We start from the raw sequence: 26,370 nt of genomic DNA on the forward strand, positions 1-26,370 counted from the left end.
GGTTTAAGGCTGTGGATACTTCTGACCGCATCTTGTCAACTCATCGCATCTACATCCCAAAGGACACGTCAGAACACCACGCTGAACCATCCTCTGTAATTAAAAAAAAAACCACAAGTGGTTTCACCGGTTTTCCATTCTCGATTTAAAACAGCAATCAAATGATTTTATTTTATTCAGGTTCTTCGTTTTGATTCCTGGATCTTGTAATTATGCGCTCGTGATCTTTTCCACACGTGATTTGCGCGCCAGAAACATTCAACGTTTTCGATACTTTTACTGGCGTGACTGTTGTTAACCATTTCTTTAAAGCCTGTTTTTCGCTAGCGAGGCGCGGTCGCCTCATGGTTAATGCACTCGACTTCGGATCGAGTGGTCCGGGTTCGGGTCCTGGCCGGGGACATTGTGTTGTGTTCTTGGGCAAGACACTTTACTCTCACGGTGCCTCTCTCCACCCAGGTGTATAAATGGGTACCGGCGAATTTAATGCCTTTTCCTTTTCCTTGCGCTTGCTCTTATGTCTACTTCCGCTTGCCAAAGCACAAAGAAATTTGCTACGTCTGGCCGTGTAAGGGCAAGTTAAAAAACTCGTTCCTGATTTCCCGCGTCTGAGCATTTGAACAAAATGGCGGAGGCCGTGGTCGATTTTGATGCTTTGTGTCACTAGTGAAAACCAGGCTTAAGTCTCAAGTTTATATTCGCTTTGACGAAGGGCTAAATCTCGAACGACGCAGCGCCAAAGTTTCTCAGTTTAGAAACAGTATAGGTAATTCTTAAGGGGGCTATGTCACGCAAATGATGCAACTTTATTACACCCAAAATGTCCCAAAAGCAGAATGAAATATCGCAATAACCACTTAAAACTGTTGAACATAAAAAAATACAGCAAAAGGAAAGAGAAGCATGGATGGACACAAATGGACAAGATTGAAACGGATTGCATTTGGGTAATCTTGAAAAAAGTCGGCCCGACGTTTTTCAAGTTTATGGCAAATCGCTTGGATAAAGGCCGTTTTTGCACAGAATCATCTTGTTTGTGATGTAACAATAAATTTATCATTAAAGGAATGCCATGTTACCATTTTCAAGTTTTAAACGCGTGATTAACTCAAGATTTCATCGAAAGACCAAATAACGTGACAAAGCCCCTTTAAGTTTATATGGCCGAGCAAAAGAGCGCTTCTAAATGGGGAGACTGCGAATCAACTTAAAGACCCATTTTCACCTTAGACGCAACGCGATCGTTTGTTGTTTTGAATCTCGAATAGCTTATTCCGATTAGCCAACTAGCTTTGTCGCGCCAGTTCGTGCTGTTGAAAACATTGAAGAAACATCGACATTAGCCTGATATCGCCGAGTGGTTTACCGTGGGATTTTAACAAGTGAAACCGTTAGAATTACACTTTTATCTTTATGGAGTCGACTTATTTAGACATTGGAGAATCACCAAAGCGGGATTCTTACGGTTCGGCTATTCAGCAAGAAGAATAGAACAATTCTGAAGCTAACGAGCTAGGTGACATTGTTTCAGTGCTGAAATGCTTGTCTTACTATAACCTTACTTTTCCTTTGTCAGTTTTGATTTGTTAGGATACCTGGGAAGCAGAGGTAAAATGCTCTTTTAAACTTGTGCTTAAAAGAGGTTGCCGTCTTGATGGAGTGGCAAGCAACTTCAAATAGAAATATTTTAAACAAATACTGATAAAAATACTACGATAAAATTATGCAATGATAATTGAAATCAGGATCTGAAACATTTATCGACAGAGAACTCTCAAAGAAGATTGCGAAAGGCTTTCTGGGATTTTTCGAAGTTTTGTAATTTCGTGATACACGAAATCATGCGGGGCGCGCGATGCATTCAGGGTGAAAATGGGCCAATTAAAGCATATCAAGTCAAACGTTGGTTTTAAAGGAGCTGGGTAAGCTGGATTACTCGGAGAAAAACCTAAGAAGGAACACAAACAACTCATATGAAGTTGAGTCTAAGAATCAAGTCCGGGCAACACTGGTGGTAGGTCAGTGTTCCAAACATTGCGGAAACACTGCTCCTATTATCACCACCCATACTGTTCCAAATCAAGTGATTTGCGTTATAAACAAACTAACCTTTTGTAGCGTACTTAGAGTCGTTAAGAACTCCTGACTGTCGGGTTTTATGTCCGGCTGATAATTCCAAAATGAACCCGCACCAACAGTGGCTTTGGGCCAAATCTGAAAGTTCATGACTGTCTGAGCAGAAGGGCATCAAACAATGGTTCACAATTTTAGACTTACCCCCAAATGACCTTTTTATCGAAGACAAGAGGAGTATAACCCGAAACCGAAAGTGACGTTACTTCTCGTCTTTGCTTTTGATTGGCGGGCAGATAACGCATGTTCGCGACACGAAGTCAAATAAAACATCGCTTCCCCTAACACTGAAGATCAATTAATGAACTACAAGAGTTTGGCTTTTTGTCGTGTTCAACTGATAATTTTTACTTGAGGAGTAACTTAAGACGAACAGCTACTGCGCTAGTCAATAGCAAGGCCTCCATTCTCAATGACGCGACTTTCTCGTTATGTGGGGCAATTTCGTACGTCAAAACGTCGCTTTTGTTCCCCGTCTCCGGGGCAATACAGTACTTCAAAAATCACAAATGCATGTAATTTTGATCAAAATTTATATATTTGAACTTTGACAAAAATAAAATCAACAATATATTAAGTGCATGTATGGCCTGAATTTCTCGACGCACGAGTGACTCTGAAGTCGTCAAGGAAAAAAGGAAGTGGGTATATACTTTGGGATTTAAGGGCATAGTTAATGCATGGAGATGGTTATGAAACTGGACAAGTTCCTTTGTTTCATGTTTTTGTCCGTATTTTTGGCCTTGACCCTGCACAAAACACACCTTTTTTCGAGAAGATAACCAATCAAATCCTTCGATTAAATTATGCGCAACTAATTTGCGAACCCGTGCAAAGCAAAAACAAAAGATTGTGCAGGGTCACGGTCAATTCAACATCGATTGCAACAACATTGTTTTCGCTTTTGAAAGTTCTAAGGTTTCATAACCAGTCCCTCGATTAACTATGTTAAGGGTAATAACGTTTTCATCTTCATTCGATTTCGCTTGTGACTCCGAGGTGAATCTTGTAAAAACTGTACTAAAAGTTGACGTTGACACTTGAAATGTCGACGACGCGGGCGTCACAACAAATCAAAAAAAAATGCAATTAATTCCTCGAAACATTAATTCTCTTCTTTTGTCAAACTGCCTATAGATGGTTTTCATCTGACGTCACAGCAGCCACGTTGGTGCACAGAACAACAGAGACAAGAGTCTTTGGGGAATTTGACTCTGTTATAACGTAAAACATGAGCGATAATTTGCTATTGATTTGTGCACCAACATGGCTGTCTCATCACGTGATTGAAAACCATCCATTGCAACATCATGTGTGTTGGATCGCAACACTTTGACCAATCAAATTTAAGGATTTGGGTTCCGGGACGTTTTGGAAAAAAGATACAAAGAAATACTTACAATACCACTGGCTGACTCAGTAAACTGTGAATCGCTTTCAGGTCCGTACATCCACCAAGCCTGTGGCTTGCCACGCTCGTATAAAAGACACTGGTCCACAAAACAGTATGCATCAGTCCAAAGCGCCATTTCTCCACCAAGGAGTTGGGCCGATTCGTGCGGATTTAACTGGGAAAAACATTGATGAGATAAGAAGAGATGGAATGGGATGAGATAAGATGGAATGGGATGAGATGGAATGGGATGGAATGGAATGGGATGAGATGGAATGGGACGGATTGGAATGAGATGGAATGGGATGAGATGAGATGGAATGGGATGAGATGAGATGGAATGGGATGAGATGGAATGGGATGGGATGGAATGGGATGAGATGGAATGGGACAGATTGGAATGAGATGGAATGGGATGAGATGGATTGGGATGGAATGGGATGAGATGGGATGGAATGGGATGAGATGGAATGAGATAGAATGGGATGAGATGGAATGGGATGGATTGGAATGAGATGGAATGGGATGAGATGGCTTGAAATATCTGGGAGAAGGATATTGGGGTTTTCATCTGACGTCACAGCAGCCATGTTTGTGTACAGAACAATTGAGAAAAAGTCTCTTGGGAATTTGATTCTATTATAACGCAAAACATGAGCCATAATTTGCTATTGTTTTGTACACAAACATGGCCGTCTCATCACGTGATTGAAAACCATCTATAAATAAATCTAAACGGGAAAGGGTTGACGCCTAGGCCACGTATGGGAGATAAAGCTCCTGTCATGTATTTCAATTTCCGCAGTTCAAATATAAGATCATTTCATATGTTCTATATCATTGAAAATGAAGTAATGTTGCCATAAGGATGATGTTCGGTCCCTAAAGAATTCGTTAGGGGCACCAACATGGCGACGATGACGTCAAGTGCCATAACGTGACTCCAAGGAGCAAAGAGGTTAGAGCCGTCGTGTTTTTTTAAAGTGAAACACTCGAAAACGCTTGCACAACTCAATTCCCTGAGGATGACCAAGAGGGACGCCAAGATGGCGACGAAGACGTCAAGTGCCAGAACGTGACACCACAGAGCAAAGAGGTTAAAGTCGTCGTGTTTTTTTAAAGGGAAACACTCGAAAAAAGATGAGTTCGGGGTAGAAACATGGCTGCAGCTTCTTTGTTGAGGGACACCAAGATGGCAGACTGACGTCACGTGAATCAAGGACACGAAAAAAATTCCCTTAACAATTTCATCATTGGCATAGACACATGATTAGGATATGGATCAGGTAAGAAATCACTATTTGTCATAAAGTGTCCCACCTGACTTTGTCGGATCCGTTCTAGTTACAACATACAGGGAGCTTAATTTAATAAGTGATGTTTTTGAGATGTGGACGGCAAGCGGAAGTGAGCTGTTTTCCCTTTTAACATGTCTTCACACAACCACATTTACATTCCTAAGTATCTTTTCTCCATTAGAGGCTATTAGGTTAAAAATCTGGGAGTGACTGCTGTCCTGGCATGCGAAATGTTCACTTCCGGTTGCCGGCCACGTCTCAAAAACCTCTGAGCTTAAAGGTCCCCAAAAATACTTACTCCAGATGAAATATCCGTCCAAAGAGCACTGATGCTCAGAGAACCAGAAAGGTACAAGTGGTTCTCCATTGAGTTTATCCTGAAAGAGAAAAGGAAATTTGAGACTGTAATTTTAACAGTCTATGAAATGGCGAAATTCACGCCAATAAGTGAATAAAATGGTGAATTTTATTATTAATTTTCCGGGCGTTCTCAAAGAAGAAATAGGGAGTACTCACAACTAGAGTAGAACATATGTCCTTCGGAGAGCATCTGTATGCTCGTGAACGCCAAAAAAAAGTATGTCAAAAGTGTATTGTTATCGTCATTCGCCATGACGATGAGGACGCTAGCGATGAAAAAGATGCTGTATGCAGCGTGCAAACTCCCTCAAATGCAAGAGTTAGAGATAGTAATGTGCAATAACACTTTAACTAAACTTACACTTTGAATCCTTTATGAATAAGAGATTTCAGCACTGTTCCGGTCCATGCCTGGAGCACTGTACCTTTAATTGCCTGCAATAAAAAAAAGTGACAAAAACGATGATGATGATGACGATGCAGTCGATCATGGTGCTAGTGATGAGCTACTGAAATTTAAAGTAACCAATCAGAATTCAGTGCGCGGGAAAAACTGTGCTATCCGACGTCAAGTCAATTGTTCGCAATTAAAAGACCAGAAAACCATTCAAAAGGTTTTGTGGCAACGTTTTTGTCAACAAACTTTGGCGCCAAAACTGGGTTGCCAGCGAGCAGCGATTCGAATGTTAGCTGTTGCGTTTTGGCTGTTATTTGTGCTCTTTCTAACTATTTTAAGACGAATTCGGTTTAGTATTTTTGAATCAAGTGTCAGAAGACGTCGAACCTGTATTGATAATTTATTTTAAAACTTTGTTAGCGTCCTTTCTAAAGGGAAGATCGACAACGTCGTTTACGCACAGAAATGCACCGTTTCCGGCGAAAGGGGAGTAGGTACTTGGTGTATTTGTCATTTAGTGGTTATCTATTGCACAAAATTATCTAAACACGGTAAAACCTTTAGGGTTAGGATTGGGTTAGGTTAGGGTAATTGTATAATTATTGAACACTTTATACCTTGTTTAAAAAAAAATTGAAACAATAGAAAAAGAGACACCAAGTACCTACCGAAAAGGCAAAGGATTGACAAGATAGCACAGTTTTAACTGCGCGCATTGCGGGCGCGGGTTCTGTATGCACAGAAGAAGATGACGCTGACGATGACGATAACGACAAGGATGATGATGACGACAACAATGACGACGATAATGGCGTTGATGATGACGACGTCAATGCCGACGATGACGATGATGTTGATGATGACGATAGTGATAACGCTGATAATGACGACAACAATGACGACGACAATGATGTTGATGATGACGACGACAATGACGACGATGACGATCATGTTGATGAAGACGATAGTGACAACGATGATAATGACGACAACAATGACGAAGATAATGATGTTGATGATGACGGCGTCAATGACGACGATGATGTTGACGATAGTGACAACGATGATAATGACGACAACAATAACGACGATAATGATGTTGATGATGACGACGTCAATGACGACGATGTTGATGATGACGATAGTGACAAGGATGATGATGACGACAACAATGACGACGATAATGATGTTGATGATGTTTATGATGACGATAAAGATGACGATGATGACGACAATGACAGTGATGACATGATGACGATGACACTGAATAATGTTCTGTTTAATTTCAATACGAAATGATTAAATTTCTATAAGAAATTAAACAGAGCTTCCGCAACGACGACATCAACAAGAACGAACGCGCCTCAAAACAAAAACAGTGGCTCTGCAAACCCCGTACATGCTTTTTACACGTCAGTTCATTTCTTTGGGTTCCTCGTTCTGACAACGATATTTGGACTTATGTTCACGATGTGACCACCCGGGGATAATTTTTAAATTTTCTCTCAAAGGTCCAACCGCTGATTGTTGAGAAACAATGTCCACGCCAAACATCTTGAAATAATCGCGAAAACAATACAATAACGCGGAGTTATAAATGGAGTCATGTCGTTTACGGACTAACAATAATGTGGGTAATAATTTATTTGGGAGCATAATTTATGCATTTACATAAAATAACTCACCGCAGAGGTTGACGTCAAAGCCTCTTGCCAGGCAAATGGAATTTTACCATGTTGAACCAGAAATTTCATTAGTTCTTGCTCCAGGCTTTTTGTGTCTGTTTGAGTAAACAGAGCAGTGTCATGAAAACATCTGACCCACTTCTCCGCCCGTTTGTCCGTGCGTGTACTAACAATCGTCAGGAGCTCATGAAAGGGAGCTTCTGTCGCCCATGTTTGGCCTTGGAGTCCACACTTTCCCGAGTAGATTTATTTATAGAATGCCTCGCTTGGGAAATTCGGCACGCTCACTGTTGTGAAAGCCAATCAAAACAAAGCTATCTCAGCGTCAAAGGAAATATGATACTATTCGTGGGAAAAAACCTGTTTCTAAAAATAAATTTTACTCGGGAAAGGGTTGACTTGAGAAATTAGAGGAGATACAGGTCCTCTTGATTGGCTCCTGCGTTCGTTCGTCCAGTTGTTAACTGGTTCTGCCTGTTGTTTGTGTATTGATGCGTTTTCACTTTCATTAGCTCGTTGGCTGTTCAGTCGTTCATTCGATTGCTTCTTCGCCTGTTCTCTGGGACCAGTTTCTATTTTATATACATTATTTATACAGAAATTCCAGTTCAGCCTAGCTGGTTTAAATGGAGATCTGTAGTTACCCTTCCAACCATGATACATCACAGAAGACAGACCACAACACCGGGAACTACATGCCCTACTCTTTGCGACAAGTGTGCGGGTTCTTTTACGTCCCACAGGATTATGAACATTGAAGGGTTGTGGACGGGACCTCCGGCTTATCGTCCTTATCCGAGAAGACTAGAGAGTCTAACCATTTGCAGATGTAATTACAAAGGCAGCACTTTCTCCTCAGTTATTTAAAGACCCTGAGTGTTGGTCCGGCCGGAATTGAACTCACGACCTCCCGCGTGACAGCCCGTGCTCAACCAACTGAGCCAACGGTGCGCGGTCAATTCCCGATAAATTATCGGGCCCGAAAAGCCATGTACGAAACGGCCTTCCTCTTGTTTTGATGAGCAGGTCTTTCAACATGTTTTCAAGATAATAAATTGCAAAATGATAATGAAGTTTGTCGACATAAAATTTCTTCTTTTTTAAGATACAAAAAAAAAAGCATGGAATACTTCGGGACTTTCGAGAAACTGACGGGCCCCAGGTTCGAACGATAATTTGTTCGTTTCTTCACTAGCTCGATTTTTCTTTTCTAGTTCTATCATTTATTCGTGTACTCGCTCGTTAATTTGTTCCCAGCTTCGTTTGCCCGTTCGCTCATTCTTTGTTTGCTCGCTTGTTCGTCTGTTTTTTCCTTGCTTTTTCATACGTTCGTTGTACGTTCTTTTCTTGTTGCTTCAGAACGACTTTCGGACAACCTTGAACACTTTTCACAATTGTTCATAATGTTTCTACACCGATAATTGGCTGGATCAAAAGAAAGCCAAAAAATCCCTTATATGAGCAGTCCCAGTCAATTAACTAGTATTGTAGTACATTTCTTAGCGCATTATTTGCACGTGCAAGTTCGCAAGCCTATTTCTGTTCTATAAGCCAATAAAATTTCTGGACACACAATTCGTGCTTGTTTGCGTTCTGTTCCCGCGTTTTTTCTTTTTCTTTCGTACTACTATGGACAGTAAAACTTTAGCAGCAAAGCACACACCACATTTAGCGATTGTCCAATGAAACTACATGCAAAAAATGTTTTTTCTTACTTTCGAAGGTACACGGAGAAGAATTCTCCACTTCGTCGAGACCCAGGTGAAAATACTTGCCAGGAAATAAGGACATCATTTCTATCAGAATGTTCTTCATTGTGGCCACTGTAATTCCCTTAAAGAAAAGAACAGTCATTTCGACTATTACGAACATTAGTTGACCTTCTGTATCTGGGACGACTTAGGAGAATAAATAAAGTGGAAAACTGTGTTGAGATGATAGGCACTTTAAATCGAAACTCAAAACACCTTTGTACAACAAAGCATATTTGAAATATTTATATAAATATTTTTAAATCGAAACTTGAGACATTTTTGTTGACTTATTTTTAACATTTACATCCTTTAAGTTTCTCTTAGTTTTCACCCTAGCAACGATCATGTAAAACGTATTCGAATACGGACGTAGAAGATGCTCTGTATATTATGATCATTGTTAATTGTTATGTCGACCAGCGTCGGTAGTCGGTCCCAACTGCGCATGTCTTCCAGCTGACGAAGTGTTGTAGTCCCATAGTCCGCGACCGAAGATAAAAAAAAAAGGAAGCACTCTCGACAGTTGTCTCGACTTACAACAAATAATAATCGGGCCCTAAGCAGTTACTTCTGACAAGTTCATGAAACACAACTTACCTCTGGGTCATCGTAGAGTTGTAGCAAACCAGAAATATTGCAGAAACGTAGTCCTTTTGTTTTATTGTCGAGAGCTTTCAGTCCACCTACATGAAAATTTAAACAGGAATTAGCGTATTTAGTAACCGCTTATTACACAGATTAAGCATCGTATTTAAATTAAGGCAAGCTGAAATCAGTTGCGTTTTGTCAAAAAGTAAGGAAACTTCTTTGATTATAGAAATAGATTTATCAACTGCGTTGACACCCAACCTCGTTTCCAAGGCTTTTTACCGCGCGAAAATACTGGGGAAAAGCCCTGGGAACAAGGTTGTTGACCAGCGTTTAGCCGGCCGCACACTAGGCGCAAATAGTACGGCGCTAATTCCACCGCGAAGAATTTAAGCGTATTCAGCGCCAGTCTTGTTCCCCGCACACCTAGCGCACTTATTGTGTGGCTTACCTGAAGTGTGAAAACCACACTATGTCACCGAGAACCTAATTTCTCGAGCTCAATTGACCGAATGCATAAATGGCGGCCAAAAATGTATTCTTTTGTTATGTGCCAATGAGACTCACTAGCCTCGCCCTCAATCAACCTTTCTTTTGTATTTTGTCCATGCAAACGAGGCTAGTGAGGCTAATTAGCACATAAACAAAAGAATATTTTTTTGGCCGCCATTTATGCATTCGATCTATGCTTTTGAATTTTAGGACAGTAGAGTCATATGATTTACCCGGAGAAGAAACTAATACATTGATTCAGTGACATTAAAGAAATTTTTCATAAACTCAGTATCGATAAGATAAAGTGTTTTGGATTACTCCTGACCTGCCCAGTTAAACTGATTCATCATCACTAACTGCCTTTTAAACCCTGAAATGACATGCGTAATGACGACCAGAGGTTACCGTCGCCGGAGGTAAGTTCGTACAGAGCCTGCGCACTAGGCGAAAAAGTCGTCAGAAAAGTTCGCGGCGAAGACAATTTCAAACATGTTTGATATTCAGTGCTATTTCCGCAGCGGAAAATATGCATAAAACTCAACTCCGCACACTGGGGGAAATTAGCGCCGCGCTATTTTCGCCTACTGTGCAACAGCCTTTAGCCCTTCGTCAGAGCGAAATCGCGAAGGGCTAACGCTCAAAGTATCAGTTCCTTAGAGGTCCTTTATGGTAATTGGTATGGATTTTTCAGTGAAATGAAGTGGAGGGTTGAAAGTTTGAAATATTTTCCTCAGGATTATCACCCTAACAGAGAAGCGTTAAAAAGGTATATCAATTTCCTATGACAACAACTCGGTTTCTTTTGAAGAGAAACTAAAAAAAAAGGGGGAGGGGGAGGGGGGGGGGGGGGTGAGGTTACAGCATAGGGGTAGTATTTTTTAATTTCCCGAAACCAAGAGTGAATTAGATCAGATTGTTGTTACGGCATGGGTGGGCTCCCCAGCACAGTCACAAATGAGTCTATTTTTAGAATACCCGTTCCCGCGAAAATTAGTTGTCACGTCCCTGAAAAAACATGGCAGAAGCAGTCACGCGTGACATGGCTTCTTCTGATAGGCTAAAATTGGCGACCCTTTGATTGTTTCACGCGCAAAGTGTATCTAAAAATAAATCCATTTGTTACTGTGCTGGAGTAAAACCGCAAAGCGATAGATCAACACTATTATCTAATTCACTCTTGCCAAAACTTTGAGCAACTGAAGTCGGTTGCCCTTAACACTCGCAATCAAATGACTTCATAATAGCTCTTCGGATTACGAAATCATGGCATTATGTAATTCCTCAAATGCATCATAACACTTTTAATTTCTTGAAGTCGAGCGTGCTCTGCCGTTCCAGGCGTTTCCGGGAATCTACTTCCGTTTCTGTTTGATCTAAAAATATTTTTTGGGGGTTATACCTTTCTGAGCTTTAACAGCAGTTCAGCGGCTTTACGATAGATTGTCCATTTCATCACCACAGGAAAAAAATGTTTACGATTCCAATTAAAGGAGGTTCGAACGAGTTTTCTACAAGTATAAAAATGGATTCAGATCACAACACTGTCGATCCATTCAATAGATCGACGATTTGATATCTTTTCTCTGTTGTCAACCATTTTTTTGAGTTTGCTTGGTTCGAATTGTTGTTATGACAACGATATGGCGCTGCAGCTTAAGTATTGCGTATGTGGCATACGCGCGCGGGCTCAGCTGAAAACGCAGCCTTTGGAGCCTCCTTTAAAGTCCGTGGCTTACCTTTGAAAAGTAAATACAGAAGGAAAACCATCCTCGCTAATGTGCAGGCAAGGATGTCGTTTGAAATAAACGTAAGCTCCTCTTGATAAGGACAACTCCGCAAACCAGAACAGGCAAAGATTTGGAATAGTCGCAACCTTCGTTTAGACGAAGGTTGAGGAAATCAATGGCGGATACATTGTCTTAGAAATAAGGAGCTCCAATACCAGCCATTATCCTTATGATTATATATTTGTTACATATTTGCACCTAGTAGCACTATACCGCCTACAAAAGCTCGCTGAGAGGGTGAACCCTTAGTCCCAGTGTGGTTTCCGCTCCAATCGCTCGACAGTGGATATGATTTTCTCACTGAGGCAACTTCAGGAGAAATGTAAAGAGCAACATCAGCCCCTTTACATTGCATTTATCAATCTAACAAAGGCCTTTGACTTTGTCAGTAGAGACGGCCTCTTCAAGATCCTGCCATTAATGGGTTGCCCTCCAAAACTCCTGAGCTTCATCACATCGTTTCATGATGGGTCACGGGGTACTGTGCAATATGACGGAAGCATGTCTGAGGCATTCGACATAGACAGCGGCGTGAAACAAGGCGGTGTAATGGCCCCAACTCTCTTCAACATCTTCTTTTCTGTTCTCCTGAAACATGCATTCAAGTCCACGGAAGAAGGCATCCTGCTACGGACTCGTTATGATGGGAAACTTTTCAACCCTGCACGCCTCTGAGCAAAGACCAAAGTTCGCAAAGTAATCCTACGCGACTTCCTTTTCGCTGATGACGCTGCCCTTGTTGCTCACAGCGCAGAAAACCTCCAGAGCCTTCTCAAACAGTTCTCTAGTGCATGCGAGGCCTTCAGACTTACCATTAGCCTAAACAAGACGAAAGTCATGTGCCAAGGTGCCTCGCCTGCTCTAACTATCAAAGACTACACCTTGGAAGTCGAGCCACAGTTTACTTATCTCGGCTCTACCACCTCCAACAACGTCTGTCTTGATGTGGAGCTAGGAAAGAGAATTGGTAAGGCTGCAACCAACATGGCAAAGCTTTCTGCTTGAGTGTGGGAGAACAAGAAACTAACTACCCAGACTAAAATTGCTGTCTAGCGTGCCTGCATCTACCCTGCGAGCAGAGTATTTTTCGATCTTCCTAGATAAGTCGGGAAGAGGAAAGTAAACTCTGCTCGCCGACTCCACATTCTTTGCTTTGCCGTTCATCCAAAGAATTGGATGAGTCAGTCCAGTTTCGACTTGTCAAACCCGTTTTTTCTTTAATTTTTGCCATGATCATTTGCCACGCGTCATCAATATTTTGAAATTTACAACAGCGTGGCAATTTTAACTGTTAGAATTCCCATGAGTTTTTTCTATGTGTGTTGGTTACGGAAACTAGTCTGACAGAAACCGATAGATTTTTTAGTAAAAAATGAAATGGCATTTTAGGAGTATGGACTATCTTGAGTTTCCAATGAAATGATTTCTTGATTGTCGAGTGTTTGCCCGAGTCGTCCGAAAATATCCCGACTGTTTGTTTTCGTTTTGTGGTTTTGTGGTTTTGTGGTTATTGGTCACGCGTGACTGACACCGAATTAATTAAAATTTTTAGCGCATGCTCAATACGAATTGTGGAGGCGGCGAGGCAAGTTTCCCTTTCGTAAACGGTCGTTGCCATTTCTCAGAACGGTCGTTGCCATTTGAAACGATCGATGCCATTGATAACGGTCGACTACACACTTCACCTCAAAGAAAATTAAAAGAAACAAACTAAGAAAAAATATTAACAAAAATTAAGACAAAAAAGGAAAAAAAAAACATTTATAAAAGAAAAACTTGAGGAAAAAAAGAATCCTAAAATTTCAAGACTCGAACTCGGGTTCTTAGCCCTCACCCTAAACAGAACCCTAACCCGAACCCTAACTCATATGACCAGCGAGACACAACTCCCAGTGACCGCAACCTTTTGAGTTCTTAGACCTAATGAGTGTAATTCGGAGCTAAAAAATGGCATTGACCCTTTCAAATGGCAACGACCGTTCTGAGAAATGGCAACGACCGTTTACGAAAGGGAAATAAGCGGTGGCGAGCAGAATCTACTTTTCTCTTCCCGACTTATCTAGAAAGACCGAAAGAGTCTGCTCGCAGGGTATAAACCTCCAAACGAAGACTGGTTTTTACACCGTTGTACTTATGTTATTGATTTCACGAAGTTTTGGGGTGTAAAGTTAGAGATGATCTAGCATTTGTTCAGGTTTTGTACCTGAGTTACTATCTAACGAATAAAAATTTATTTCTTTTGTAAAATAGATATTCGTATAAACATAACAACTTTCTTTAATTTTCCAGACATGTTTCGACGGTACATCCGTCATCTTCAGTGTTAAATAAATCAAAACAGAACAAAACAAAAATTTAAATGAGTGACGCTTAGTTCCTTACAGGGAGAGAGTCAGGTTAATGTGTTTCACCTGCTGGTTTCACATTAACCTGACTCTCTCCCTGTAAGGAACTAAGCGTCACTCATTTAAATTTTTGTTTTGTTCTGTTTTGATTTAATACGCAATATTGACAACGCAATGTAACGAAGTTTGTAAGATCGCGCGCGCTTTAAATTCAACGGCGATTTCAAAATATGTAACACTGAAGATGACGGATGTACCGTCGAAACATGTCTGGTTATACGAATATCTATATTGTTGCTGCTATCTAGACCTTTTGTAAAATAACTTTTCCAAATGGTCTGGATAGCACAATTGTTACTAATATTTTAAAAAATACAACCACACTTTTGAATTTTCGGAACATGTTTCGATGTTTCAAACATCATCTTCAGCCATAGTGAGTGTAACATTAAAATTTTTACAAGGTAATTCGTATATATATATATAACTATCAATACAATGTATCATTGTAGATTAAATGTTTGTTACAAGTACGTAAAATTCAAACGAACCAACAATATTATAGAGAACACAACTGACATAACCGTAAAAGTTTAAAAGTGTAATGCTTAACTGACATGATCAACTTGTTTGTTGAGTTCGGGTTTCAACCGCTCAATATGGAAGCTCTCCTTGATTTTGAGTTGATAGAAAGAAGTAGCATTATCAATAATTTTGAAGCAAGAAACATCACAATTATCGTGACAATTTTTAGACAAACTAAGATGCTTGAAAATATGAGAATTTTTGTCCCGGAAAAGGTGCTCATTTACACGTGTGTAGAAATGCCTGTTGGTTTCACCAACGTAGCGAGCACCACACCCCGCACAAGTAAATTTGTATACAACACGTGATTTGAGAGAATCCGGAATGAAATCCTTTGGACTAAAGATGTTGCACAGTTTGAATGTAGAGAAAATTACTTTAACATTTAATTCCTTGCAATACTTGTTGATAATAGATGAAATTTTCTTTCTGGTATAAGATGAATAGAAACCGATGTAAGGTAGTTTAAAAAATGGTAGTTGGATACATCATGTTTAGGGGCTTCTTTTGTAGTAACATTTCTAAGATAAACTTGAACGGACTTGTCAATTAGCCAACAAAAGTTGAAAATAGTAAAAAGTTTATTACATTCATTTATTATCCTTCTGACTTGTGACATTAGGGCCGTTTATACGGGAAAAAATAAGCCGCGGCTAACTCTGGCCGCGGATTACGTAAGCCGCGAACACCCCGTATAAATGGTACAAAATCCACGTTCACGGCTTTGTCAAGCCGCGGCTTATCCTGGCCAGGGAGTTTATACTCGTATAAATAGTTCCTTTCGCGGCTTACGTAAGCCGCGGCCAGAGTTAGCCGCGGCTTATTTTCTCTCGTATAAACGGCCCTATTATTGTTTCAAGGTGGGCTAATAGACTTGGCGCAAGTGGCAGATATATTATCAATAATGACTTAATTTGCCAGCTCGCAAAAACTATGGTAAGCATGTCACCCTTTTTCGTAATTTGTTTCCCTGAATGAATGAGCGCGTTTAAAGATAATCTTGAATCGTCCTACATCCTGTCACTTTTTTCTTCTTTTTCTTTTCAAAATTTGTGCAACAATTCTTCTTTGATGGAACTTTCCAAAGGTGTTCGAAACGCAATATCTCCAAGGTGAAAAAATTGTTGGAAATTTTGACGACTGTGTGTTCTAGGCCAGCAGGTGAAATCGTGGATGATAAAGAGTCGTTAATCATAACTTATCGTTTCATTTTCTCAATGTGCGGATAGATAAACTAAAAGGGAGGCCAGTATGGTTGATTCCAATGACTTTCAATTCGTCTTCGTCGTAATTGCGTTCATTCCAGTTTATATTTCTGGCTTCATTGGCAATATGTTAATCATTCGAATTGTTCACAAGACACGGGAAATGCATACGACAACAAACTATCTGTTAGCGAACTTGGCGGCAAGCAATTCAATTGTCCTCTTGATGTCTCCACTTTGTTTGGTCTACTACCATGATCATGATTTCGTAGCATCACTAAACGACGACTTCCTCGTAATCTCTTGTAACTTTATTGTGGTTGTGCAGATTTCGATAACTTCCTCAGCCTTAACTCTCACACTACTGGCAGTGGAAAGGTATCACGCCATACTGAAACCTTTTAGCTCGAATTCGCGCTTGCACGGAGACAGTATCAAACGAGCAATCTTTGTCATTTGGTTTTTAAGCATTGCCATCAATTTTCCAGGATTCTTCCTTTACGTATGGAGCAGCGAAAAATCTTCATGCATTGGTCCATCTGGAGATGAATCGAGCAAGGCAACCCCAATTTATTTGCTCATATATTCAACGTTCACTACCTACATTCCCACAGTGGTGTTTCTTTTTTGTTATGGATCCCTGATAAAAGGATTGTATTTTTCCGGCACAATATTCGCCGAAAATACTAACGAAGACGATTCTGAAAAAAGGAAACTTCTTGTCACTTTGACACTGGGAACAAGTGGATTTCTCATTGGTTACGGACCGATTGCTGTATTAGACGCTGTTCGTCTTGGGATGGAGATAAGCGATGAATTGTTCGTAAAACTTTTTTGTATCTTCCGTTTGCTATTTAACGTTACTTTATGTCTTAATCCCGTATTATACGCTTTTCGCAGTTCAAATTTTAAAGAAGGATTCAAGCGAGTATTGTTCCGTCGGTGTTTACGGTCATCAGCACAGCAGAATGAGAATCAGTTGGTATAATTCAGTCGAAATAGAGCTGTAACTAGGATGGAATATATTTAAAAAGTGGTCAGAAAAAAACATTCTCTGGTTTAAAGATTTACAACATTACCTTTCGCGGGTATCAGTCTATAACCTTTAACAAGTGAAAAGGTTGGGACGGGAATGGAAATTTTTTTGCTCATAAAACTAAAGTACAAAAGAAGTGCGAAAAAAGCTAGAAGATAAAAATGTCAGTAAAGGATATCTAATTACAGTAAAATGGAGTATTGCCTAGGCAACAGTTTTGAGTTATTATCCGCGCCCACCGTTTTGTCTGTGTACCAGGATTCTATTGTAGGTAGTTGCCCTTGTCGATTACACATGCATTATCTAAGTCAATGGAATGATTATTTTGCCACGCATGGTTGGCAACGTTTAAACCCTTTGTGTAGTTCTTTAGGTTTCATTGATGTTCCTTCTTTCGGATTTGGAAGCATCTTCCAGTTTCCCCTACGTAAGTCCAAGGAGAGTCTTTGCATGGGATTCAATAGACATTAAATTGAAGATCCAGAGGTTCAGAGATTTGGCTGGGCTCTTAGGTCTCAGGGGTCTCCCAAAAACAAAGACATATAAGACCCCAGATCTAAGACCTAAGACCCCCGCCAAATCTCAGAAACTAAAACCAGAGACTCAGTAAAGGATGTTGCAAATGAAGGACGCGACTTCTTCTTCGAAGAAATCGCAACCAAGGCACAAAGAACAAAACAAGCTCGAGCGGAATGTTCAACGGCAGGCCTTTTCGATATCACGCAACGCAGGATACAAGTTGAGTTGTATTCAAAACTCTGAGATAAAAATAGTCATCACGCTCTTGGATTGGCCATCAAATCTGTGGATTCTGTGTCGGAGATAATAATAATTACATCTTTATTTAGACTGATAAAAGACCGATCAGCTAAATCGAAGGATTTGCTGGTATAAACCGGTAATCAGTAGCAATATCATGATATTAATAGTATCTAACGATAAAAAATTGCGATAAGACATATCTAAACATTTTTTAAAATACTAAAAACTTGGTTAAAAACTTTGATAAAAAACGACGACGTTTCGACTTTAACTAAACGTCATTATCAAGTCAAAATTATTTGAAAATTGCAAACTATAACTTTCAAATAGAAACACACAATTTTAAATTTACAAAACATGTTTCGGATGATCGACATCCATCGTCAGTTGTGAATACAAGTGAACCGCTAGTCGGTGTTATATAAAGATAGCTAATAAAATGCATGAGTACTGATTAAATAACAACGTGAATGTGAGGTAATAGAAAATACAATGATGAGAAGACAATGGGTATTGGACGAGGAAAATTACAATGAAAGTGTTAAATTGACATGATTAACTTGCTTGTTTAACGAGGGTTTTTCCCAACCTATGTGTAAGGCCTCCTTGATTTTTAGTTGAAACTAAAAACTATAAATACTAAAAGAACAATGGTCGATAAGGAGCCTGTATAGTGAAAGAAAGGAACAATGAAAATTGAACACAAAGTTTGGCACGTATGGAGGCCGCCTTGATATTCAAATTAGGCTTGAGACCACGAAACGCTCCTATGCCCTATTGTTCTGACACAAAGACCGTTTGTTCCGTGGCAACCACGAAACGTCACAATTATTCAAGATGGCGGTGCCTGGCAAATTTGAAAGCCAAAAGAAGCGTTCTTGAAATTCCTTTTTTTCAAATATGAACGCTTTCATTTGAAGAAGTTTGAACAATTTTAATTGTAAACATTATGTTCTGTGGTTTAAAGTTATTTTATTGTTTTAGTGGAGGTTCCCTTTAAGAATGTTTAGATATGTTTTATCGCAGTTATTTTATGGTTTAATGTTTTCCAAAATCACTTCTTCGAATTATCAGTATCATTACAAATATACACATGACCAAGTTAAAATCAGGAGTAGAAAGACTAACAGATACTACAAACATGTGCATCTTCATCAAGATTTAAAAATTAGAGGAACAATTTTGACTTCAATAACCTTATCGTGGTCAAATCGCGAATGTCTCTGGTAGCGAGTTCCAGTCCCGGGTGACTGCGTTTTCAAAACTCAATTGGTTTATTGTTGATTTCACTCTTAGCCCGTCTAGTGGTGAGCTTTTTTTTTTGGTGGGGGGGGATCTTTATATATTAAAAAAAAAACAATGCAAGTTAATTACTCTTTGAACTGTATCATGCTTTAGTGAACGGCATATCCATTGTTTTAATGCAAATAATAATAATAATAATAATAAATTTTTATAGCGCACAACTCCAATAAATTGTCCGTAGCGCTTTACAACAAATAAAAATGAATTTTAAAACAAACTAAATTTACAAACATCCCCTGACATACTTTTTAAAAAGATACGATTTTGAAGCATTTTTAAAAATGTCAACAGATGAACTCCTACGTATTGAAGTGGCAAAGAGTTCCACAGTCTATGGGTATATACTACAAACGAACGATCTCCATAAGTTCGCATGTTTGAAGATGGTTCTACAAGGTCACCATTGCTAACAGGTCTCAAAGAATAAGAGCTCCTACGAAAAGATAAAAAAACAGACAAATACGAAGAAGCCTTAGCATTAGAGCGGTTTTAGAATGAGTGCCGTAAAACCAAAACCAAAGTAATTACTTTGGCCAATCAAAAAGGACGGAGACAATCCAGTAAACCAATCAAAACTCGAAGTAATTAAAGGTAGCCGACACAAAGAGCGAGAAAATGTGCACGCGCGAGGCACGATTAGTTTTGGTTTCACTTCTGATTGGTTGAAAAAGTGGCGCGAGAACTTCGAACCAATCACTGAGTGAAGTAATCATAAACCAAAGTAATTATCTAATTACTTTCGACACTAAAAAGAAAACCACTCTAAGAGATTTATAAACTATAAGAAGAATCTTAAAAATAATACGATTCCTAATAGGAAGCGAATGCAGATCAATTAACGTTGGAGTAAAATGATGGATCTTCCTAGTCTTACATCCACACAACTCACAGGTCAATATGGGCTCGCCATTTTAATAATACCACCCGCAATGCGCATGTGCAGTAAAGTTGCGAGAGACCTAGACGCTAAGTATATTACAATGGTCTTCAATTGAAACCAGTATTGCATTGTTACAGGTGCGATTTTTCACACTTAAAACAGCCCTTTATTCGACATATTTCACTGAAAGAGAAAGAATATAATTCTCTAGCTTAATTTTTGTAACTTTCATTTATAAATAATTCCTGTTCATCGTTATCAATTTTATTCCATTATCAGTCAACACATTAAAATTAATGTTTGTCATGTTTATTTGACCAAATCTTCGGCCAGAGTCCCTTCCCGCTTTAAAAACTCTAGAAGAAAGATTTAAAAGAATCTTGTATTCCTTTCTCTTTATTATAAATTAACATGGGTGTGTCCAGTTTTTGAATTGAACAAAATGCTACAGGATACTAACATTTTTATAGATATGTCATTTTTTTCCTTCATAATCCCATAGAAGGATACCATTAAAAATCGAAACAATGCTACTACGAACCTTTCTACAGATATGAAGAGATCTACTTTTTTCAGTTTACTGGTGGATATTCAGAAAACTTCGAGTGGTCCTGAACGGGACCCAAATTTATAATCATGATACCTCTGCTCATAGTTAATGCCTCGCTCGATTAACTATGCTCTGCTGTACCACTGAGGTATACGGCAGACCGTCTGGATGCAGCTCTACAGGCCATTCAACAACGGCCAGGTGACAGAAAGTTATGATCGCGTCGCGAGTCGATCAATGGCTCAAAAAAAGATTTTACAAGTAAAAGTCCTAAGAATTAGTATTCCGTTCATTACGGCTGTTGCAACATCTCGTTCTGGGTTTGTGGAAGTCGACAGAATATTATCCGTTTAAATCCTTGTCGAAAGTTCGTACTGCGAAAAGCATATAAAACAGGATTCAAACACAAGCTACAAAAGAAAGTGAAGTCTATTACGGGCGAAAGGACAGAAGAGTAATTTTCTTGAGTAGCTCCGATAAAAACAAGGGTGTAAACGGTAATGATTGGTCCATAACCGACTACAAAACCTGCCGTTGCCAGCATAAATGTTATTACAAGTTTCTTTTTTTCACAAGCCCTGTCTTCTTGTCTGTCCGCGGGCGAAGCACAGATTGTTTTGTCAAAGTAGAGCCCTTTGATCAGGGATCCATAACAATAAAGAAAAACTGCTAAGGGAATGTACGCGACCATTGAAGACCTCAAAAAAAAAGTACACTTCGCTTGAAGGAAAGCAGGTATCGAGAGCATCACTGAATTTCGACTCCATGATCACATCCGGCAGGGAAGTAAGAACGCTTGAGATCCAAATAATTGCGATAGCTCTTTTCACATTCTCTTGTTTTAAGCGTAAGACTGTTCTAAATGGCTTTAACAAGGCATGGTACCTTTCAATTGCTAGAATCATTAAGGTGAAGGAGGAAACGGGGACGACAAAACACTTCAAATTCATCAATGTACAAGCAAGCTTCGGTAAAAAGTCGTGCAGCAACATAGAAGGCCATAGGGAAAAAATGCTGAGTATATCACTAACAGCCAAGTTTGCTAAGAGATAGTTCGTGACTGAATGCATTTCTCGTGTTTTGTGAACGATTCTGATAACCAGCACATTTCCAAGAAATCCGATTATGAAAAATGGAATGCTGACCATAGAGAGAATAAACCGCGCGCTACTATAGTCGGCCATTTTACGCTGATACAGCAGGGCACATTTTTGTGTTTGTCAATACGTTAGCTCTCTTCTAGAAAACGTGAGCATTTGTGAAAAGATCGTTTAGTCATTTAGCATTTAAAAGTATTCTTGCTCGTCGTTTTCTGTCAGCAGATGTTTTGTTGTCGCAATTATTTGCTTTACCCCGACATTTTAATGACTTTTCCGTTTATAGTTGATCAAACTAGTTCAAAGGCCCCCACCCCCCCCCCCCCCCCCCCCCCACCCTTTTAATAACCTGAAAGAAACAATTCAAACTTAACAGAAACATGATCAAGAATCCTAACTGGCAGGAGACAACCAGTTAGGTTGTTTACAAACCGTGGTAGAGTTGAATCCGAGACAACAGGAAATAGATCCACACCAGATGTTAGACTCGGATTTTTAACCTGGGCTAACCGCATGCAAACCCTACGCCCTAACCAATGAACACACCGTCTCTCTAGCATATTTAGTTAGTGTTTACTGATAAAAATTGAAGAAAGGGCGACTCTTTAACTTTAGCAGCATAGACCCTCTGTCGCGTTTGCATGAAAATTGTGCCACCTGCCTCGTACGTCTCCAAACTACAGTCCGGGAATCTCTACCAACCCTCTTACAGAAACAGTGAGGAAAAAAGAGGTGGGGTTTTTGTTTATGTTTCCCTTAAAAAGCCACTTTCTTGAACCGGTGTCAATTATATTCCGATCTTTGTTCGGTTACATTTTAAAGAATGCTTTGTGCTTCGTTGGCCCCTATGTTGATTTCTCTTTGTTTCCGTTATCTTCATTTGCCGTAAGCATTGTTCTATTTTTACCCAAGACACCTGGAAGAACTTCCCAATAATTCAGCTTTTTGGCAACATGTTTCATACACGGGGAAAGGAAATGCGCTTGTAGAACCAACTTAAAACTTAGAACACTAACTTAAAACGTCGTTTGCCTTTTTTACATATTTTATTTCGTTTTGAAATAAACTGCCTTGACAGTTTGTTTAGCGTTTCCGATGAACATCCAAGGGAACACTTTAAATTCTCTTGCACTCGTGATCTCACTTCTCCGTTTGCAGAATTTGCCTAATCTAGTTCTATGCTAACAGCAGGAAATGAACTTGAATAAAAAAGGTTCCATACAATTTTTGGCAAAATTGAAATTTCCACCTGATTTTTATTGCTTGACTGTGCTCAAACGGGGCTTTCCATTTGTCATTTTAGAATTCTCCAGATGACGCTGTAATGAAATTGTAATCATTTTGATGTTGGATTTTGACAACGGGTTTATGTTCCAACTATTTAGAGCTCGAGTGAACGCCACTTTCAGACATTATGTCAGGCTATCGTGGCAATTAAGAAAGATGTGTTCAATAACTTTTTTAAGCATGGAATTAGTACGCGACTTTTTAGCAATGAAGGTTATTAAAACGTTGCAACTATTGAACTTTAATTTCTCAGTACAATTTGGCGATATTACGCACTTGTCATGAAAATATTTATTTGCTCACCGCCCTAAACCTGCTCGAGTGTGGGAGAACAAGAAACTAACTACCCAGACTAAAATTGCTATCTATCGTGCCTGCATCTACCCTGCGAGCAGAGTCTCTTTCGATCTTCCTAGATAAGTCGGGAGGAGGAAAGTAGATTCTGCTCGCCGCCTCCGCATTTCGTATTGAGCATGCGTTAAAAATTTAAATGTATTCGGTGTCAGTCACGCGTGACCAATAGCCACAAAACCACGAAACGAAAACAGACAGTCGGGATATTTTCGGACAACTCGGGCAAACACACGACAATCAAGGAATCATTTCATCGGAAACTCAACATAGTCCATACTCTTAAAATGCCATTTCATTTTTTACTGAAAATTTTATAGGTTTCTGTCTGACTAGTTTCCGTAACCAACACACATAGGAAAAACTCATGGAAATTCCAACAGTTAAAATTTCCACGCTGTTGTAAATTTCAAAATATTGATGACGCGTGGTAAATGATCATGCGCGAAAATTAAAAAAACAGGTTTGACAAGTCGAAACTGGACTGACTCATCCAATTCTTTGGATGAGCAGCAATGCAATTTAAAGAATGTGGAATCGGCAAGCAGAGTCTACTTTCCTCTTCCCGACTTATCTAGGAAGATGAAAAGAGACGCTGCTCGCAGGGTAGCCTGCATCGTGAGCACCTTACTTTACGGCAGCGAGTCTTGGTCAACCTATGCTGGGCAGGAGAAGCGCTTGAACACCTTCCATATGAGATGTCTTCGTCGCATCCTTTTCACCTCGTGGACGGATAAGGTCTCAAACATTGAGGTACTTGAAAGAGCCGATATCCCCTCAATGTTCACCCTCCTCAGACAGCGCAGACTAAGGTGGCTTGGCCACGTGCACCGAATGGAAGACAGGCGAATCCCCAAGGACCTGCTGAACGGTGAGCTGGAATTTGGGTCTAGACCTGTTGGCAGACCTAAGCTGCGCTTCAAGAATGTCTGTAAGAGAGGCATGCTTGCCACTCGTCTTCCAACAGGCAACTGGGAGACTCATGCTGCAGATCATGGCGAGTGGAGGTCTGTATGCAGTCGGGCACTCCAAGTAGGAGAGACAAGGTTGAAAGCTGAAGCCGACTAAAGAAGAGCAAAGAGAAAAGCAGCAGCGAAGAAAACAGCATCAGCGCCAGCAGCATCTGACTATATCTGTGGGAGATGTGGTCGTGTCTGCCGTTCTAGAATTGGACTTTTAAGTCATAAAAGGAAATGTTGGTTGCAAGCGCGCTAAGTCATGGACATAGTCCGACGACTGCCTACTAATATATTTGATTCGATCTGCTAATTTATTGATTTCGCTTGTCATCGGATGACAGAGGGCTTTGAGTGCATGCCAGGACTTTTCATGGCATGTTCTGTCATAGTACCAACGTTGGCAACAGCCACCACACGGCATCAGCCCAATCTTTTCCACTCCGCATTCAGAACATTTCTTTTCAGCTTGCTTGTGTGGCAAACCACTTGATCCCGGAAATAGCCGCTACGTTTGTATTGTTCGCTGCAGTAATAAGCTACGCGGATATGAAATCAAGTGAAGTTATGATCGTTGCAGTTATGAACGCAGTCATATAGTAATTGCGTACCGTGAGAAGGCTGACAAATTCGGGACTTCAACTGATGGGGTTTCAACCTGTGACCTCGAGGTGCCGGTGCGCCTCTCTAACAAACTGAGCTATGATTGGGAAGCCACTGATGTGGGGAGCTGGTCATTCGTGGGGTTAGCAATTGCGTAGAGAGGCCTGAAAATCTCAGGCTAAAATTGCGTTCGTAACTGCGAGGATAACAGCTTGAATTCTTTTCATATCCGAAGTTCAATATATGATTCATTTCGTTCGCTGTTTCATTCATCACGGGAACATTTGAACCCAGAAATGACCAGCTCCCAACATCAGTGGCTTCATAGGTCAGTTCGGTTACAGTATCGCGAGGTCACGGGTTCAAACGCCGCTGAAGTCCTACATTTTTCAGGCCACTCCACGCAATTGCTAAAATTGCGTTTATAACTGCGAGGATCACAGCTTCACTTTAGCAATAAAGCTACTCCGCAATCGTTGCAAGAAATCTTAGCATTCAGCGCTGAACAAATCGTGTCACAGCGCCAACACTGGTTTTTCTTTATTGTTTTGATCAAGCTTCACTAGTTTTCTGAACGACGGGTAGAACAATGAAGGCCTTTCCAACACTAAACAATGAATAAAGCCATCGCTGTGTAATTAAATACGTCGCCGACGGTCTTATCGACATCTCCTTGAATAAAATGAGTGATTGAATTTGTTTCCTAGAATTTCACCCGCACTTGCTAAATTTCAAAGTAGCTACCCATTCTCGTTACCAGAGCCTCGGGTCGACCCAAGGCTCTGGGAAACTCTATGTAGGAGAACATGCGCCGTAGGGTTCTCATAGCCAAAAAATTGGTTATTTGAACCTTACGGCGCCTGCTCACTCCTCGTGCTAACATGAATGCACCAATCACAGACGCTTTTGATTGTTCCTCACGAAAACCAACGAGAAGATTTTGAAGCATTTTTAAAAATGTCAACAGATGAACTCCTACGTATTGAAGTGGCAAAGAGTTCCATAATCTAGGGGCACATACTACAAACGATCGATCTCCATAAGTTCGCATGTTTGAAGATGGTTCTACAAGGTCACCATTGCTAACAGATCTCAAAGAATAAGAGCTCCTACGAAAAAATAAAAGATCAGACAAATACGAAGGAGCCTTAGCATTAGAGCGGTTTTAGAATGAGTGCCGCAAAACCAAAACCAAAGTAATTACTTTGGCCAATCAAAGAGGACGGAGACAATCCAGTAAACCAATCAAAACTCGAGGTAATTAAACGCAGCCGACACAAAGAGCGGGAAAATGTGCACGCGCGAGGTACGATTAGTTTTGGTTTCACTTCTGATTGGTTGAAAAAGTGGAGCGAGAACTTTAATACAATCACTGAGGGAAGTAATCATAAACCAAAGTAATTATCTAATTACTTTCGACACTCAATTGAAAACCACTCTAAGAGATTTATAAACTAAAAGAAGAATCTTAAAAATAATACGATTCCTAATAGGAAGCCAATGCAGATCAATTAAAGT

At 40.0% G+C, this 26,370-nt stretch overlaps 1 protein-coding gene and 1 pseudogene across 2 annotated transcripts in view; both read right to left on the reverse strand.

The window, feature by feature from the left end:
- LOC138011764 (uncharacterized) overlaps nucleotides 1-26,370 on the reverse strand; it is a 166,396-nt gene that overhangs the window by 59,194 nt on the left and 80,832 nt on the right. The window contains exons 5-12 of one of the 2 annotated variants that reach the window (XM_068858924.1): nucleotides 9,618-9,714; nucleotides 8,982-9,099; nucleotides 7,267-7,361; nucleotides 5,546-5,619; nucleotides 5,123-5,201; nucleotides 3,534-3,701; nucleotides 2,110-2,214; nucleotides 1-93 (exon numbers count right to left, since the gene is read on the reverse strand). The exon at nucleotides 1-93 is cut by the window's left edge and continues 1,020 nt beyond it. In XM_068858924.1, coding sequence (XP_068715025.1) covers nucleotides 4-93; nucleotides 2,110-2,214; nucleotides 3,534-3,701; nucleotides 5,123-5,201; nucleotides 5,546-5,619; nucleotides 7,267-7,361; nucleotides 8,982-9,099; nucleotides 9,618-9,714 — 826 coding nt within the window. In that variant the 3' untranslated portion in view covers nucleotides 1-3. The remainder of the gene's footprint in view (nucleotides 94-2,109; nucleotides 2,215-3,533; nucleotides 3,702-5,122; nucleotides 5,202-5,545; nucleotides 5,620-7,266; nucleotides 7,362-8,981; nucleotides 9,100-9,617; nucleotides 9,715-26,370) is intronic. The other variant, XM_068858923.1, reaches the window with a different exon arrangement.
- LOC138011145 (allatostatin-A receptor-like) lies at nucleotides 20,851-21,755 on the reverse strand (annotated as a pseudogene).

The sequence above is a fragment of the Montipora foliosa genome, chromosome 7 (genome assembly GCF_036669935.1).
Source record: "Montipora foliosa isolate CH-2021 chromosome 7, ASM3666993v2, whole genome shotgun sequence".
Classification (NCBI taxonomy): Eukaryota; Metazoa; Cnidaria; class Anthozoa; order Scleractinia; family Acroporidae; genus Montipora; species Montipora foliosa.